The sequence below is a fragment of the Chrysemys picta genome, chromosome 7 (assembly GCF_011386835.1).
Source record: "Chrysemys picta bellii isolate R12L10 chromosome 7, ASM1138683v2, whole genome shotgun sequence".
NCBI lineage: Eukaryota > Metazoa > Chordata > Testudines > Emydidae > Chrysemys > Chrysemys picta.
The window spans coordinates 96,891,014-96,910,148 of record NC_088797.1 but is presented as its reverse complement, the minus strand read 5'-3'; the positions used below and the strand labels follow the sequence as shown (position 1 = coordinate 96,910,148).

Here is a 19,135-nt window from a genome sequence, read left to right as displayed (position 1 = left end):
TTTTTAATGAATGAGGAAAAAGATAAATACAAAGTGATCTAAAAATAATGTCTTATTATAGCCCAAATTACCAATTCATGTCCACTGCATCTTCCTCTTTCCACAGGAATCTATAGTTTTCTCTTACAACATCAAGGTCTGTCTTGTCACTTGCTCTGTAAAAGGGTACATTTTTCTTAAAAAGCAGATCTAGTATTAAAATGAAATTTTACAGCACCAGAAACAAAATAATTAGATCATCATTTGGCAAATGCTGGTATTTTAGAATTCCTTGCAATATGTATTGAGTTGGACATACTGGGAGATATTTTAAGAAGCAACGACTGTTCATGAGAACAAGTATTATACACTAACTTTTTCCCTAAAAGAATAAAAGAGCTTGCTTCCAACATTAAAGTCACTCATAACTATTAAAACTGTGTGTGATTTAATTCTACATGAAAAGTTATGTTTGAAACATAAAAAGAGGATCATCTGCAGCTCAGAACAAGGGTTTAGCTTCCCCGGGGAAGATATTTAGTGATATTCCAGACTTCACAAGTATCCTGGGTTCAGATTGTCAAAACAGTGCAGAGGATTTACCCACACATCTTCATTAACATTAATAAAGATCATCTGAATAACTGCCTGCACTTCTTTGGAAACCTCAACCCGAGTAACTAGCCTCTTGTGACTTTGGTAAAATTTGGTAATTATCCTTTAAAAAGTGCCTGGTACTCCAAATGGCAAACAATTGTACTACCTGCAAGCACTTATTCCAGCACTATGTACTGTACCACAGAAGTCTGAGTACAAGATTGTCATTTTCTACCCTCATCGGAGCAGCATTTGACATTCTAGGAATGAGAGTTGAACACTCAGCAAATACTGGATTGTTTTAGATACACCCTCCATGTGTTGTCTTTTAATCTACATAACACAAAAATAAAAACTCCCAACTGAATTTCATCTAGCTTTTCATGTATAGATACAAATTGTACAAAGTTAAATCAAGACAACTAACAATTCTCCGCATCTAATTCAGATATTTACAACTACCATAGTTGGTACACTTTAGCAAAAAGGTTAATGATTTGATACACAAATAAATCTCTAGTCACAGAATTAATTACAATATTAATAAACCAAAAAGAGTTTCCCAGCATATATTTAGCAGTTTAATAAAATAGGTTAAGTATGTTCTCTAACGGTACTTACCCTGAACGTTGGAAGTCCTCCTTTTTGCCACCATAGTATAAAATGTAGTCATTCACAAACTTTTTATGTCTTGCATACTGAATAAAGCAAAACTAAGGAATTCATTTTCAGTGTTCTCTCTCACTCCAGGGCTGGTTTATCTGGCTTCACATACCATTACCTCAGATAAGAAGATTAGTACAAAACTGTTTCTACAATATAAGGGATTTAAAGAAGCTATTACCAAAATTAATTTTAATGGAAAGGAAGTTTAAAAAATTCTTATTAGAATAACCTTTTATAAATTAATTCACAACAGAAGAATTTTAGGGCAGAGTTAAAGTTGTAAAACCCATCCACATGCCATACCCTTATAAAAACTTGTAATATATTTGAAGATGTACAACAGACCTTTAATCCAGCCTTTACTGTGTATTCTATTGCAATTCAAACTAGAGTTCCATGATACTCCAACCCTGGTTTAAAATATATTCGCATCATTTTTGCGTGATATAAATATAAAATTACTAATGAAATGATGCATTTTTTTTTTTTTTTACTTTTCAGTGTCAGTGTAAAAGCAATAAACTTCAGTAGATAACTTTGTTTAGGTCCACAATATCAAGTTACAGGAAATTATATTGTGATTGTCTGAATATTTCTGTCTTACAGCTATAATTTGACACACATTTTAGATGATAAAACAACAAGCAAAAACAAAACCGTATAAACAATCACATTGTTCTAGAAATAAGCACCTCCACAAATGGAAATAAAACAGTAAAACAATAACTTAAAATATATAACAAATTTCTCAGACATTTATGGAACTACAGAATTAGAAATAAATTATCTTTCTGGCATGTTCTCAAGCCACATGTTAAATTGAGTTCAATAAGAACTCATTTCTATCAACCTACCGCCTGCACTAAAATCATTTTATGGAAAAAAATATGGTACATGTATTTTCTGCTAGAAGTTTCCAAATGTTAACTTAATCTTAATACTATTCTTCAAAAATTAAAGACCTAAATTCAAGCCTACAGGTAGGAGCCTTTATTTAGCAAGGCTACAGGAGGCTGTATATGTCATGGTGAAGCTGACTAACTTCAAAGAACTCCAGCTTCTTTGTCACCATTATCAACTTTTATAATAGTAGGCAACTGACTTGCCCTTCCAACTGGAGGAAAAGAATAAGATGGTAGCAGCAGAGAAATTATCCAAATCAAGCACTTATACAAAGCTCCATGAAAACAACAGAAACACTATGGCTAACGAATTCATCCATGGGCTCTTTAATCATAGCTTCTTCTTTAACTGCTTGTTTTTACAATTTGAGGATCATTAGCCAGATACAGATGACTTTATTTTTCCTGTACTCTTTCCACATAATGTAAAGGTGACACAGCAGGGTTAATTACTTTGAAGACCACCTGATTTTGTACATAAACATAGCTCACTCGGCCAGAGCGACTGGATTTTATCCTTTCTTGGTCAATGAAGCTTCTGGCCTTTAGCCAGGATATCACATTATTATAAAAAAATTATTGCTTTGTCAACTTACACAGCACAAACAAAATATAAGACAAATTCCTGCCCCAAAGAACTTACAATCTAAATAATACAGAACAGGAAACAGGTTAACACAGTTCAGCTCAGAACAGCCTCAACTTGTAAATGTGCCTTTGGTTCATGGCACTGTGTGTACTCAGATTTTTGTGATAGACCTGACAAAGTAAGAGTGTTTCTTAAAAAGGTAGACTTAGCTGAAGAGTAAGTCTGAGTTAAGTAGCACAAATGACAATTTCTCTCTATTGCAACAAAACGAGGCATCTCCAAATGTTTCCATGTTCCACATATGGATTGCCACAAATCCACACAATATACCCATATTAATCCCAACACAACTAAAAAAATACAAATTCTACTGTTTCCAAATAATTTATAATCATGGCTATATAAGGCAGGAAACTAATTCACTTCAGCTACTGAAACACTAGATAGATAGATAGATAGATAGATAGATAGATAGATAGATAGATAGATAGATAGATAGATAGATAGATAGATAGATAGATAAAAAAATAATGCTAAGATTTACACAGGGCTATTTGAATTTCATCATGCAACATGGCAAGTCTTTGGTCATTGTGACACTCTGTACCTCAGAGTGGCACCCTGGAACCCCCATATTCACCACTGTCATATAATTATGATATGTTTTGTACAAAATATGCCTTGTGAGGTATCATTTTAAAAGTCTTGATCTGTTGAACATTAATATCCTGTTGGACTGTATGTGCTATCACTGTATGTGAAGTTATGAAGTTTTGCTTTGTGTGTGTTACTGAAATCTGTTGTGAGGTTGGGAACACCCACAATCAGCCTTTCAGGAAAAACAATGGAGTAGCCAGACAGTGTTAATGGCTCATCCACACCCAACAGGGAAAGAATCCACTATCCCAGAAACGATATATAACAGAGATTGTCTGTTTGACCAATGGGGATTGTCTGTTTCCCACATTACAGCAAAAGATCTTTCCAGCAAGCTGGAAGAAACTATAAAAGAGGGGAAGTGACATCATTACTTGGCCTTTCTCCCCTCCCAACTCAATATTTGGAGGACAAAGACTTTGAATTGGGGGATGGTGGTCCCAGGCCAGGGAAGAGTCTCAGCCTGTGTATTGAGGATCTGTGACTTGTTTGTACCATCTGTCAGGGTGAAACACCACTTGATTCAAATCCTGTAGGGTTTGTAGAACTTAGACAGCGATTTTATGTTTTGTTTCTTAAATAACCAACTCTGATTTCTATGCCTGCTACTTATAATCACTTAAAATCTATCTTTCTGTAGTTAATAAGCCTGTTTTATATTCTACCTAAAACAGTGTGTTTTGGTTTAAATGCTTGGGAAATCTCAGCTTAGTTTACAATGGCTAGCATGTGTCCCCTCACATCGAGAGAGGGGCGGACTGGGAAATGAATTTACACTGGCTAGGTTTCTGACCAGTGCAAGATGGTACACTTCTTTGGTGCAAGACGGGGAGCTGGGTGGAATTGATTGGAGCCTCTCTATTGTTGGTTCATGAGTGGCTGGGAAAGCATTCATATAACTCAGTTGGGTGTGTCTTGGCCTGTGGATGTCTGTGTAAGTGCAGTACCTGCCAGAAGTTTGTGGCTTGACACAGCATCACAGAATGAGAGGGATACCACAGGTTGGTGGGACAGAGGACTCAGTGATTACACAACTGAGGCTGTAGCACGGGAACCCCGTTACAGTGATTTCTCTGTGTTACTGAGAGGAATACGGGCACAATATCACGCAGAAGCAGCATTACTACAGTACCTTCAAAATAACTATTTAATAGGATCATTGAACAAATCTATATCTGCGTAACATAAAGGTCATAAAGCATTACCAATCCTCCAAATTCCCCAGGCAACAAGGAGACTCACATGAACATGTCCCTGACAGGAGCATTTCTCCCCAAGTGAAAGAAAAGTTGAAAAGCTGAGAATGTGTTTTTACCAATATAAACAAATAATCAAAGGATACAGCATCCATGGCTATCAAATGAAATCTCCTATTTCTCGCTTCTTCCCTGTTAACAGAAATAATAATTTTGTTTGAGTAAAAGTTCAGTTTAAATACAAAAATCTCTGATAGAATTGATCATTACCTATCCCATTGTTCTGCCGCAATTTGTCTGTCAGCCACCTTGACCTGTTTTACTTTCTGGAATGGTTTTATGAGTAGGGCATCTTCATTACTTGTCCTATGCATAGGGAAAAAGTGAGGATTACATTATTCAAAAAGTTTTCGTATACAATAAGTTCTAGTACACCAAAGTCAGCTTGGGAAGTCAGCAGCTTGAATGTTATAAGGAAAAGGTTGTTGTACAGACTAGCATTGTTTGCCTCTTGTTAAGACAAGTCTATACTATCATGCTAAAGTGGCGCAGCTGTGTAGGCGCTGGATTTTATAATGTACTATGAAAATTAATGTAGGAGCTGGCTTTTAGAATGTCCCATAAGAATTAATGTATGATTTGATTTCATCCTGTCAGCCACCCTTTTTGAATAGCAGAAAGGAATGACAGACCAGAACAATCCTTCTGACTGATTATGATCACCCTTTTGTTTTAGGATAAGTTATAATGTCTACTATGGTTTCCTATATGTATTACAAACTAGGCTCTCTAGTTAAATATACATTTCTTTGTTTTAAGGTTTTAGTTAGTAAGAGACAGGATTCTCTACTGTGTCTATATTAAGGAGATTAGAGAAACATTGAAGGCCTGGGTCTCAATGTAAATTGTCTTGGTTATTGATTGTAAAACTTAGCAAGATTTAATTTGCAATGCCTTTTTGCTCGATATAAAATACTACTGTTTGTGTGAATGAGGAATGTACGCATCAGGAAAAGATAAAGTCTGAAGGCCATTGTTATAGCCAGATGATCAAGGAAGGAGGAGTGAAGAGACTTAAAGGACATCAAAGAATCATCAACACACATCCATAATGAAGGGCAGACTGACTACCCTGAAGTGAAGGCTGGCACCCCTAAGGACAATTGATTAAATCGGAACAAAGGACAGGATAACCGTCTCAAAGGTGTATTGGAACGTTTACACCAATTAAGAAGTAACCAGTCACAAAGTGACACAGCAAAATCCATAGGCTTCAACAGAGAAAAAAAACCTATAAGAACAGGGTGCTTGGCCATGGGACTTTGGGTTCGTCTTGCCACACTCCAGGAGCATCGGATCGCGACCGACAAGAGCCCAGCTCCACACTCATGCTCAATCTAACTGGCCATTAGATTGACTCGAGCTACAACAGACTGGTAACTATGAACATCACTGGCAGGAGTGTGTGTGTCTGAAAAGCATATGCTAACTGTTGTATTTCCAATAAATGCTGCGTATTTACCTTCCTCTATAAAAATCCCGTGTGCTTTGTATGAGCATAACAGCTGCACCAATGCCGCTGCGCCGCTGTAGCACATCTGGTGAAGACATGCTATGCCGACAGGAGAGTGCTCTCCCGTCAGCATAATTACTCCACCTCCACAAGAGGCAGAAGCTATGTCGGCGGGAGATGCTCTCCCGCCGACATAGCGCAGTGTGGACACTGCTTTAAGTCAATGTAACTTACGCCACTTGAGGGCAGATCGTTTTCACACCCCTGAGCAACGTAAATTACATCGATGTAACCAGTAGTGTAGACCAGCCCTTAGTTTCTGTGTTAATGAAACCAATGTTAAGATGGGGGTGAGAATGGACTTTACTCATGTGTGGAGTTGAGACCAAGTCCAGACAGGCACCTGCTCATAGGCAATGTATATAGAGAGTTGCTTACAACAGTATATCTTGTCTGACAATCCCGTCACTCCACAGTCACATTGTAGGAGTCACGTGGGTAGTCACACAGATATGGAACCTGCTGCAGCAGGTGCTGGGAGACAGGATCATGCTCCATTCCTTCACGCCCTATATCATACAGGCCAAGGATAGAAATATCTCATTCTCATCTAACGATCCATCAGTTTTTCTTTACCTCAACAGCCCTATATAGATCTAGGATCCAAAGCAGAGGGAAAAGAGGCAATATGTTCAGAGAACAAGAGTTACTGTTGGTAACCCCTTTTTCCTCCCTTCATGGTATTGCCTCCACAGAGCTCCACTGTAACAGATTAATGAACACTGACCTCTCTGAGGGGCACAGACTAAGGAGCATTGCTAGTTGAACAGTGATTGAAGCACTGTCCTCTGAACACCAACATCTGTTCCAAAGCAAACCAAAAATATCAAAAATTCAACAAAAACAAGCAAATAAAATAAACTTTTTATACTAAACTTAATTACACAACTGTTTTAAAACATATTTAGATTTATTTGTCTAACACAGGGGTGGCCAATCCATGGCTCCAGAGCCACATGCGGCTCTTCAGAAGTTAATATGCAGCTCCTTGTATAGGCACCGACTCCAGGGCTGGAGCTACAGGTGCCAACTTTCTAATGTGCCGGGGGGTGCTCACTGCTCAACCCCTGGCTCTGCCACAGGCCCTGCCCCCACTCCACCCCTTCCCGTCCCCTCCCTGAGCCTGCCATGCCCTCGCTGCTCCTCGCCCCCCCCTCCCCCAAAGAGCCTCCTGCACGCCATGAAACAGCTGACCAGGAATTGCAAGGAGGGAGGGTGAGGCACTGATCAGCAGGCCTGCCAGTAGGCGGGAGGTACTGGGAGCAGGGGGGGAGCTGATGTGGGGCTGCTGACGTATTACAGTGGCTCTTTGGCAATGTACATTGGTAAATTCTGGCTCCTTCTCCAGCTCAGGTTGGCCACCCTTGGTCTAACATTATGGGTAAAAAGGGAATGTTTGCTCCATGATGGCAGGCAGAGAGGTAGTCAGAGACCCATAAAGGGGTAGTATTTATATTGTCAATCTAAGGACTGTAGGACTTGGGAGAACTAAGCATACCAATTGTGCAAAAAGGTTTTGTGGCCACATGGCCAGGCACACAACTCTTGCACTGGGGCTCTGCAGAGGCAATGTCAGGAAGGAGTCTTTTTACATTTTTTCCCAGAGAGAATGAGATTCATCATGAACCAAGGGTAGAATATATACATATGAAGCAAACCCTCATTAGAGTACTACTGGGAGCCAAATAGTGTGTACCAGAACAAAGGGTAAAGAAGATGATTTCTTTGAAACAGCTCCCAATGTTTAATATTTCATCTAACAATTAGAATGATGTAATGCATAGTGGCACTTGGAAAAACAAACTAATACTGAACAAAAAAGTCAATATTTTTAATAGAATACAGCTAAAAATTCTAAAAAGAGAAAAAAACACCTACATTTCTTTTAGTGGTTAAAGCACCTTAAAGGTCAGATATAAAATGCAGTCAGACATTACAAAACACTTCCTCTTACTTCCACTACAGAAAATATAAAAGGCTCCCAGAAAAGGTCCCAGAAAACCTGATTGGAATGGAGCCTGACAAAAAAGTAAGGAAAAGAGTCACAGAAACCGATCCTGGAACAACAACAAAAATTCCTGACTCAATTCAGAACAAATCTGTATTGTTGTGGGTAACTGTCAGAGAAGCACAGTGCCACAGCAGAAAAAAAATCCCAATAAAAGATGGTCAGACCGCAAAGTTCAGGGTCATAAAGTGTATGAATCGCTAAATGAAACTGACAAGACTGAGCTTAAATGAGCATCTCAAGGGCTATGTGCAAGTTAACTGACCCAATTTGTTGGTCTCTTGAAGCCAGGCTTAACAGAGAGAACAGGCTGGAAGAAATTAAATAATAATCAAGCAGTGTTAGTGTTTCCTTTCCGTGAGGTACGTGTTTTATTCCTACAAAACCTGCTGCCATCTGGCCTTGGTCATTTTGATCTCTCTCTTTGTAGTTCCACAAGTCCTGGTGGGTGGTAACAAAGTGATACCAAATTGAACAGAGCAGCCAAAACCCAGCCGTTGATGCTAGTGCTTGGAAAAACAAAGCACTCAGCTGAGAGATATGAGAGGCATACAGACACCAGATGGACGTGGCAGAACTGATCTTTCTCAGTTGCTCCTTGGAGACAACATGCTCTGACAAGCCTGAGGAGGCAACGGCATAGGAATCAAATGTATATTTTTATTTTTCACAAACAGCTTCACTATGCCAGAGTTAAAAAAACAGGGTCTTCTATATATATAGCTAGAAGTCATATGCACACAAGAAATGTAATGTATGTCAATATTATAATGCATTACCTTTTATTCCTTTGGTCAGATTTCTCTCCACTCTCATCATCACTAAAATCAGAATCATAGCCTCCCCGGCCATGTACCTGGAAATAATTAAGAAATAAAGGAAAATTATCACAACACAATAAAATTAGAATCTTAGAAATGTAGGACTAGAAGGGACATCGAGTGGTCATCTAATCCAGCCCTATGCACTCAGTTAGGACAAAGTCTAGCTAGATCATCCCTGACAGTTGTTTGTCTAACCTGTTCTCCAACTATGCGGATTCCACAATCTTCCTTGGAAGCCTATTCCAGTACTTAACTATCCTTATAGTTAGAAAGTTTTTCCTAATATCTAACCCAAATCTCCTTTGCTGCAGATTGAGGGCTTTGTCTACATGGCACCACAGATCCAGATTATAAGGGTCTAAACCAGGGGTTGGCAACCTTTCAGAAGTGGTGTGCCGAGTCTTCATTGATTCACTCTAATTTAAGGTTTTGCGTGCCAGTAATACATTTAAACGTTTTTAGACGGTCTCTTTCTATAAGTCTATAATATATACCTAAACTATTGTTGTCTGTAAAGTAAATACGTTTTTTAAAATGTTTAAGAAGCTTCACTTTAAATTAAATTAAAATGCAGAGCCCCCTGGACCGATGACCAGGACCTGGGCAGTGTGAGTGCCACTGAAAATCAGCTCGCATACCGCCTTCAGCACGCGTGCCATAGGTTGCCTACCACTGGTCTAAGCTGTAGAATGCTCCATGTTGCACTCTAATTGCCCAGGTAGATCCTGCTGGTGCAAAGTAAAAGATACATAGTTTCCCATTTCAGGACTGCATCAGTGCAAACTAGATACCTTTTAGTTCACAAAATGGAACTATATCAACGCAAACTAGGTATCTGTTAGTTCATGCTAACAGGGTCTACATTGGCAGTAAGAGCACAACATGTTAGTGAGCACGAACCATACTGGTACTGCCCACTGTCAAAGACACAATACTGGACTAGATGGCTATTGGGTCAGTCTGGAAATTCCTACATTTCAACAACCATTATCCACGGACAAAAACCTGGGAAAACAGGTAATACTAACACTTTGCCTTGAAGGTTAACAAACTTGGATTCCACTGAACCTACAGGAGAATCAAATGTTAGAGACAATGCTCTTCCAGATTCCAAATGCTCAAAGCTATGAATTCTTACTTTTCATCAATTGTGGCAATTTTGCCCAGACAATCTTTTTTAGGTAGCCAGGACCAAACCATATAGTGTTTTATATATCAAAATCAACATCGACATCATCCCGATGTGCAGAAAGAATAGCAAATATGGCAAGCGACCAGCTTGGCTTAACAGTGAAATCTTCGGTGAGCTTAAAAACAAAAAGGAAGCTTACAAGAAGTGGAAACTTGAACAGATGACTAGGGAGGAGTATAAAAATATTGCTCAAGTATGAAGGGGTGTAATCAGGAAGGCCAAGGCACAACTGGAGTTGCAGATAGCATGGGATGTGAAGGGTAACAAGAAGGGTTTCTACAGGGATGTTAGCAACAAGAAGGTGGTCATGGAAAGTGTGGGACCCTTACTGAATGGGGGAGGCAATCTAGGGACAGATGATGTGGAAAAAGCTGAAGTACTCAATGTTTTTTTTTGCCTCAGTCTTCACAGACAAGGTCAGTTCCCAGACTGCTGCTCTGGGCAGCACAGTATGGGGAGGAGGTGAGCAGCCCTCAGTGGTGAAAGAACAGGTTAAGGACTATTTAGAAAAGCTGGACATGCACAAGTCCATGGGGCCGGATGCAATGCATCAGAGGGTGCTGAGGGAGTTGGTTGATATGATTGCAGCGCCATTGGCTGTTATCTTTGAAAATTCAAATTGCGATTGGGGGAGGTCCCGGATGATTGGAAAAAAGCAAATATAGTGCCCATCTTTAAAAAAGGGAAGAAGCAGAATTCGGGGAACTACAGACCAGTCAGCCTCACCTCAGTCCCCGGAAAAATCATGGAGCAGGTCCTCAAGGAATCCATTTTGAACCACTTGGAGGAGAAGGTGGTGATCAGGAACAGTCAACATGGATTCACCAGGGGTAGGTCATGTCTGACCAACCTGATTGCCTTCTATGATGAGATAACTGGCTCTGTGGATATGGGGAAAGTGGTGGACATGATATACCTTGACTTTACCAAAGCTTTTGATAAGGTCTCCAACAGTATTCTTGCCAGCAAGTTAAAGGAGTATTACGGATTGGATGAATGGACTATACGGTGGATAGAAAGCTGGCTAGATCGTCGGGCTCAGCGAGTAGTGATCAATGGCTCCATGTCTATTTGGCAGCCGGTATCAAGCGGAGTGCCCCAGGGGTTGGCCCTGCGGCCAGTTTTGTTCAAGAGTTTCATTAATGATCTGGATGATGGGATGGATTCACCCTCAGCAAGTTTGAGGATGACACTAAGTTTGGGGGGAAAGGTAGATATGCTGGAGGGTAGGGATAGGGTCCAGAGTGACCTAGACAAATTGGAAGATTGAGCCAAAAGAAATCTGATGAGGTTCAACAAGGACAAGTGCAGAGTCCTGCACTTCGGACAGAAGAATCCTATGCACTGCTAAAGGCTGGGGACCAACTGGCTAAGCAGCAGTTCCCTAGGTCCTTTTCTGCAGATTACAGTGGACAAGAAGCTGCATATGAGTCAACAGTGTACCCTTGTTGCCAAGAAAGCTTACGGCATATTGGACTGAATTAGTAGGAGCATTGCCAGAAGATCGAGGGAAGTGATTATTCCCCTCTATTCAGCACTGGTGAGGCCACATCTGGAGTACTGCTTCCAGTTTTGGGCCCCCCACTGAAGAAAGGATGTGGACAAATTATAGAGAATCCAGTGGAGGGCAATGAAAATTATTAGGTGTCTTATGACTTATGAGGAGAGGCTGAGGGAACTGGGCTTATTTAGTCTGCAGAAAAGAAGAGTGAGGGGGGATTTGATAGCAGCCTTCAACTATCTGAAGGGGGGTTTCAAAGAGGATGAAGCTAGGCTGTTTGCAGTGGTGGCAGATGACAGAACAAGGAGCAATGGTCTCAAGTTGCAGTGGGAGAGGTCTAGGTTGGATATTAGGAAACATGATTTCACTAGGAGGGTTTTGAAGACTGGAATCGGTTACCTAGGGAGGTGGTGAAATCTCATCCTTGGAGGTTTTTAAGGCCTGGCTTGACAAAGCCCTGGCTGGGATGATTTAGCTGGGGTTGGTCCTGCTTTGAGCAGGGGGTTGGACTAGATGACCTCCTGAGGTCTCTTCCAACCCTAATCTTCTATGATTCTATTATCTTAATTGCACTAAGAAGCAAACTGGAGGCTAGCACATACTTTAGAGAACAGATACAATGTATGATAACTTATAAACAGAGAATTTGCAAATTATGTCCCTTCTGCTATCCTCTCTTTGTCTTTTCTATTTACATTGCTAGTCCCTGCTCCAAAGAGCTTAACTATTACTCTGTACAGTGCCTAGCACAATGCTTAGCCCCTAGTGCTACTATAATACCAACAAACAGTAACAACAGCAGGAGAACCCATGAATAAACAGAAAGCCACATCCTGCACTAGAGATAGCTTCCAAGTTACCTTGGAAAAGTAGCCTCACATAGAGTACATTGCAGTAACCCAATCTGGAGTTCAACAGTAACTGTGTCTCGGTCAGTATCAGAAAAAACAGTCACAGTGACCTAGCTACTGAAAGTTGGAAAAACGCATCTCTGACTATCAACAATACCAGGTGAACGTTACAATGGTGCACCTACAGTGGCTACACCCTGACACTTGCAAATATCATACTGGAGACACAACAGCATCCTCTGCCAGGCTGCTTGCAAGATTGTGGACCAAATTTATATTATGCTGAATACCACTGTCTTTGTGTAGCAATGCTCAAGGAGATTTAAAAAAAAACTTTTTTTTTTTTTAACTTTAATTTTATTATTGAGTTGTTGGAGTTTTGTTTTCCTTCCTGTTCTTGGTTTGAAACTACAGTTTCTCTCTCTCGAAGACGGAGACAAGACTGGTCTGGAGCAATAACATCCCTCCAGGATTCTCCATGCAACTCAGTAAATTCCCCTGCTTCCCATCCCACGCACTGTCCTATGGAGCCCAAAGAGGACATATCACCTCTCTGTTTTTCCCCAAGAAGTGACAAGTAGGTACTTGCTGGAGCACTGTGGAGAAATAAGTGGATTTAATTAGCAATACAGAGTGTGGACGGGATCAACTTGCTATTCATCCATTAACTAAAAACCCAGTTTTTGTATTCTCTTTTTCACATTTCAGAAGTGTAGAAGATGTTGCTAAGGCATTATCTGAAGAGTTGTAGCAACACCAAGTAAACTAAATATATTGAGGAGGTGCACCCGCATCTATGTATTTCTTAATTAGCTATTATTATTTCTGTCCTTTATATTTTTCAGGAAACTTCCCAAGAAACTAAAAAAAAAAAAAAAAAAAAGACTACAGGTGCCACTCTACACTACTGCAGTGTCAGAGTAGCCAGCATGTGCTGGCACAGAAGCTGCAATGGTGCAATAAATCCTCCCAGCACAACCCCACAATGCTCTAAACCAGTGATACTCAGACTGAGGCTCTCAAGCCCCAAGTACCTCTTTCATATGTTTCCTGCACCTCTTTGAAGCACATGATTAAACACTGCATGATTGAATATACAGTACTATAGTAAATGAAACAATTAATTCACACTACTGTGGCTCTTTTGGGTAATGTTGATTGCTAATTTGACTCCTGAACCACTGAGGTTTGAGTATCAGTGCTCTAGAACAGTGGCTAACAAACTGGGTCGCGACCCAATACTGGGTCTCCTTCTTGTTCAGCCAATCGCTAAGACAAACAAATTTGTTTACATTTATGGGAGATAATGCTGCCGCTTCTTACTTACGTCACCTGAAAATGAGAACAGGCGTTCCCAGGGCACTTTTGTAGCTAGCATTGCAAAGTGTTTACATATCAGATATGCTAAACATTCGTATGCCCCTTCATGTTTCCGCTACTATTTCAGAGGACATGCTTCCATTCTGATGACGCTCGTTAAAAAAAAATAATGTGTTAATTAAATTTGTGACTGAACGCCTTGGGGGAGAATTGTATGTCTCCTACTCCATGGTTTTACCTGCATTCTGCCATATATTTCATGTTATGTAAGTCTCGGATGACAACCCAGCATATTTTGTTCAATTCAAGAACACTTTTGCTGCAGATTTGACAAAACACAAAGAGGGTACCAATATGAGATTTCTAAAGATAGCTACAGCACTTAACCAAAGGTTTAAGAGTCTGAAATGCCCTTCAGAATCTGAAAGGGACAAGGTGCGGCGCATGCTGTCAGAAGTCTTAAAAGAGCAACACTCCAATTTGGAAACTACAGAACCCGAACCACCACAAAAGAAAATCAACCTACTGCTGGTCGCATCTGACTCAGACGATAAAAATGAACATGTGTCAGTCCACACTGCTTTGGATCGTTATCGAGCAGAACCCGTCATCAGCATGGAAACACGTCCTCTAGAATGGTGGTCGAAGCGTGAAGGGGCAGATAAATGTTTAGCATATTGGCGCATAAATACCTTGCAACACTAGCTACAACAGTGCCATGGAAATTTTCAGGTGACACTGTAAATAAGCAGCAGACAGCATTATCTCCTGTAAATGTAAGAAACTTGTTTCTCTTAGTGATGGGCTAAACAAGAAATAGGACTGAGCGGACTTGTAGGCTCTAAAGTTTTACATTGTTTTGTTTTTCAGTACAGTTATGTAAAAAATAATTCTACATTTGTAAATTGCACTTTCACGATAAAGAGATTACACTACAGTGCTTGTATAAGGTGAATTGAAAAATACTATTTTCAATACCGTACCATTTACAGTGAAAATATTTGTAAACTAAAATAATATAAAGTGAGCACTGTACACTTTGTATTCTGTGTTGTAAATCAATATATTTGAAAATGTAGAAAACATCAAAAAATATTTAAATAAATGGTATTCTATTATTGTTTAATAGTGCGATTAAAACTGCGATTGTGTTTTTAATCTTTTGACAGCCCTATTTATTATGTACCAATAAATTAAAGGTAGTTTTATTTTCAACTAAAGAAAACATTTTATCATGCTCCCTTTATCTGCTATGCTGAGGGCTAGTCTACACTGGCAATGCTAAAGTTTAACGTGGCTTGTGTAGTCGCGGCAATGCGCTGGGAGAGGTGCACTGTCTACATTGGCGCTTTACAGCGCTGAAACTTGCTGCGCTCAGGGGGGTGTTTTTTTACACTCCTGAGCAAGAAAGTTGCAGCGCTGTAAATTGCCAGACAGGCCCTGAGTTTAATTCGCTCAGAAACATAGTGCAGTATGGCTCAATGAATAATTAAGGTTTAAGTAAATACATTTTTTTCCCAAAATGGGAAAATGAAGAACCTGAAAATCATCTAATTTATTGACCAACATGCAGCTTTTCATACCAAAGAGAATTAACTTTTCCTTAGGAAAGAAATAAAACACTGAAACAGCAAAATTAAAACAAGTGACTCCAATTATGTTTTGTTACCAATTTAAATCAGCCCAACTTTTTGGCTCAGTTAACAGGCTGGTGTATACATCTCAGATGCAAATCACTACTTGCAAATAGCACCCACACCAGCAACCTCAACAGAACAGAGCCGTCACTGGAGAAGAGAAGGAACCCATCTACACTGGGGTGAAGGCACATTGGTGGCATGGGCAAGGAGTAAAGATGTTAGCAAAATAAAGAGTCAAAAAAGTTTTAATAAGTACAGTTCTCAAATGATAACGGCAAAAGCAAGAATATAAAGGTAAATAAGAAGATCAAAGGACCAGAAGTTTGTAGGGCACCAGAGAGAAGAATCACATTGAAAATTTGCCAAAGATATTGGTCAGGAATCACTGACAAAACAAATGCTCATGCTTCAAAAAATACGGAGTCGCCTCTGCATTTCACAGGCCTTGTCAGAAGCGGACCGAGAGGAACAGGAGTACCGAGGAGGACCACATCAGTCCAGGAGAAAAGCGACCCCCGTCTAGTGAAGGGCCTCTCCCTCCCCCCCTGAACGCCCCTTCCCCTCGATGAGGGGTCTCCTGGCTGCCCAGCCTCCCCCCGTGGGCGGGTCAGTGGCTGCCCCGAGCCCCGCTCTCCCCTCCGCAGGGAGCGCCCCAGCTGTTACTCACGGCCTGAGAGAGCAGCAGCTGGGCCGGCACCATGGTTGCCGGCTCGGTCAGCGCCCAGGGACGAGGGCAGGGGAGCGCTTCCCGCACGTGAACCGGCCCGTGGTTGGGCGCTTCCAGCCCCGGCCGAGCGAGAGGCGCAGGCCGGGCCGGCTCCCAGCGGCGTCCCTCCGCGTGAAAGGCCCGGCCGGAAACCGGGGCTGGGGCAGGGCTCGATCAACGCGGCCTTACGCAATGAGCGCCGCGGCCGGGCTGGCGAGGCTCCAGCTCTGGAGAGGGGCTGCCTGGAGGGGGAGAGACAGCGGGGGAGACCCTTGCGCGGGCGGGCGGGCCCTCCTCAGAAACGGGAACGCGGGACTTGGCGCAGGGGAATGGGCGTGATTCGAACACAAAGCTGGTCGGAGACATGAAACCGACCAGGCCTGGGAGCAGAGCGAGCCAAGGAATTGGGGGAGGGGGGGTGAAGGTTAAATAAAACCTCCTCTGCACCCGGGAGCTGTACTGAGCGTGCTCCGGAATCCCTTGTCCCTCCCTATGCTGCTGCCTGCCTCTTCCCACTCAGCCTGCAATCAGCAGAGCTGTATCCACCTCCATGCTCCCCCTAAATACACAGCTACGATAGGGCTTTGCTAGTGTTCTAGGACTGTGTGACTTGTGTGAAGTGACTCCTGCAGCTGCAGCCCTTTGGCCTTGGTTCCTAACACAGCTGCAGCCTTCCTGGCCACAGAGGTTGCAGAAGGCTTTGGTAGACACTTGCTCTGCAACACTATCCTGCCAGCCTAGTCTGGAGAAAGTTTACCCTACTGAAGACAGTAAAAAAGAAAATTGAGTGCCAGAAATATGCCAACATATTGAGTTAAAAGAAAAGTGCAAAGTAAATAGGGTTCCCTTCCTTCTCACTACAGCACCATATCAGAGACTTGGCCATCTCTCCCCTGCTGAGATGATAAAGCCCTGGGGGAATTCCTAGAAAAAAGGGAGGGGGTGAAATAACCATAGGTGTAGTTTGACTTCTATATTGGGGGGCAGCTACAGTCAAGCCAACGTGGCTGCACATGGGGGGAGGGGCAAATTCTGTGCCAGCCCATAGAGACACCATTTCATTGGGGGGGGGGGGCAACTTTAACTGTGATTCCAGGGGCTATTTAAGCAACTGAAAACTCTAATTTTTTTTTTTTTTTTTTTGCAGATAGTAACTTAGAAATTATCTGACAGGAGCACTGTATCTAATTCCTATATCAAGAAAGAAAATTAAATAAATATTAGACCCACTCAGCTCTAATACTAACATGTTCTGACATCAAGTTGTGGCAAGTCACTTAAAGGACACTGGTTAGGTTTAAAATTGTAATGTATATTCTTTCTCAGAGATACTCTTACTAAAATCAGAAGGGACCATCGTGATTATCTAGTCTGACTTCCTGCACTTTGAAGGCCACAGAACCTCACCTACTCACTCTTGTAATAGACCCCTAACCTCCACTAGTACTCCACTAGAACTCCACTAGTAATCTCCGTCTAGCCCAGTGGTTCCCAAACTGGGGTTCATGAACCCCTGGGGGTTCGTGAAATGTTACAGGGGGTTTTCGGGGGGGAAATTCCCTAATGGTGGACAGAGCTGTCCCCAGGGACCCCAGACAGCAGGAGGCCAGCAGCCTAGAGCCCCTGGACTTCCAAGAGCTAAGCAGATCAAAGCAAGTTTATCTATGACACTGGGGAGATTTAAACGTCAAGACTTCTTATAAGAAATGGAAAGAGAGGTGGATATTTTTTGCTGTTTTTAAAATTAAATAGGCAGCTAGTATTGTTTTTAAAATTATGAAGAACAAGTTTAAGCTTTGTTGTAACGTGCGTTGTTTACCTGGACTGCTCAAGACCTGAATGCTTGTGTAGAAGGAACTCTTTGAGTTGGCTTCTTAAGTGCCTTCATGCTGTTTCACATCTGATACTCCTTGATGAAACATAGGAGCCTTGTCTTATAACAGGCTTATTCAAAGTGATGCAAACTATGAAAGTGAGATCTTGGAAGAGTGTTGCCGTTTTCATAATGTAATAAAAATATTGTAATTATAAATAATAATTAATCATAAATAGTGTGTAATAAACATATCATAAAAACAAATGTTATATTTCCAACATCACTGCTTTTATAATTTATACTCAGGTAAAGGAGAAAATCCCTGGAAATATTCATTTTTAGGAGGGGGTTCATGAGACTTGACATTTTAGTGAAAGGGGTTCACAGGTTGTTAAAGTTTGGTCTAGCCTGACAGTTCACCTTTCAGTATGACCCATTGTAGTCTCCCCTTCAACCAGTTCCTTATCCACCGTTCAGTTCTCATATTAATCTGCATCTTCTCCAATTTAATAATTTCTCATGGGGAACTATATCGAATGCCTTACTGACATCCTGGTAGATTAGATTTACTGCATTTCATTTCTCTAAAAATCAGTTATCGTCTCAAAAAAAGATATTAGTAACTTTGTTATTGCCTCTTGAATCCAACAATTGAAACAATTGTAGAAAAATCTACACTTACTTTCTATCATTTAGGCTACTTACTTTTTGCAGTTCACCAACTTGGAACAGATCAAAAAGAACAGGAGTACTTGAGGCACCTTAGAGACTAACAAATTTATTAGAGCATAAGCTTTCGTGGACTACAGCCCACTTCTTCGGATGCATATAGAGTGGAATAAATATTGAGGAGATATATATACACACATACAGAGAGCATAAACAGGTGGGAGTTGTCTTACCAACTCTGAGAGGCCAATTAAGTAAGAGGAAAAAAAAAAACTTTTGAAGTGATAATCAAGATAGCCCAGTACAGACAGTTTGATAAGAAGTGTGAGAATACTTACAAGGGGAGATAGATTCAATGTTTGTAACGGCTCAGCCATTCCCAGTCCTTATTCAATCCTGAGTTGATTGTGTCTAGTTTGCATATCAATTCCAGCTCAGCAGTCTCTCCT

At 41.1% G+C, this 19,135-nt stretch overlaps 1 protein-coding gene across 1 annotated transcript in view; it reads right to left on the bottom strand.

Annotated features, from left to right (window-relative positions):
• LOC101946207 (protein FRA10AC1) overlaps positions 1-16,498 on the bottom strand; it is a 58,093-nt gene extending 41,595 nt beyond the window's left edge. Inside the window, exons 1-6 of the mRNA XM_005292544.5 lie at positions 16,163-16,498; positions 8,947-9,023; positions 4,857-4,952; positions 4,733-4,778; positions 1,198-1,274; positions 72-155 (exon numbers count right to left, since the gene is read on the bottom strand). Of these exons, the coding sequence (XP_005292601.1) occupies positions 72-155; positions 1,198-1,274; positions 4,733-4,778; positions 4,857-4,952; positions 8,947-9,023; positions 16,163-16,195 (413 nt within the window). The 5' untranslated portion in view covers positions 16,196-16,498. The remainder of the gene's footprint in view (positions 1-71; positions 156-1,197; positions 1,275-4,732; positions 4,779-4,856; positions 4,953-8,946; positions 9,024-16,162) is intronic.
• Positions 16,499-19,135: the final 2,637 nt, after the last annotated feature.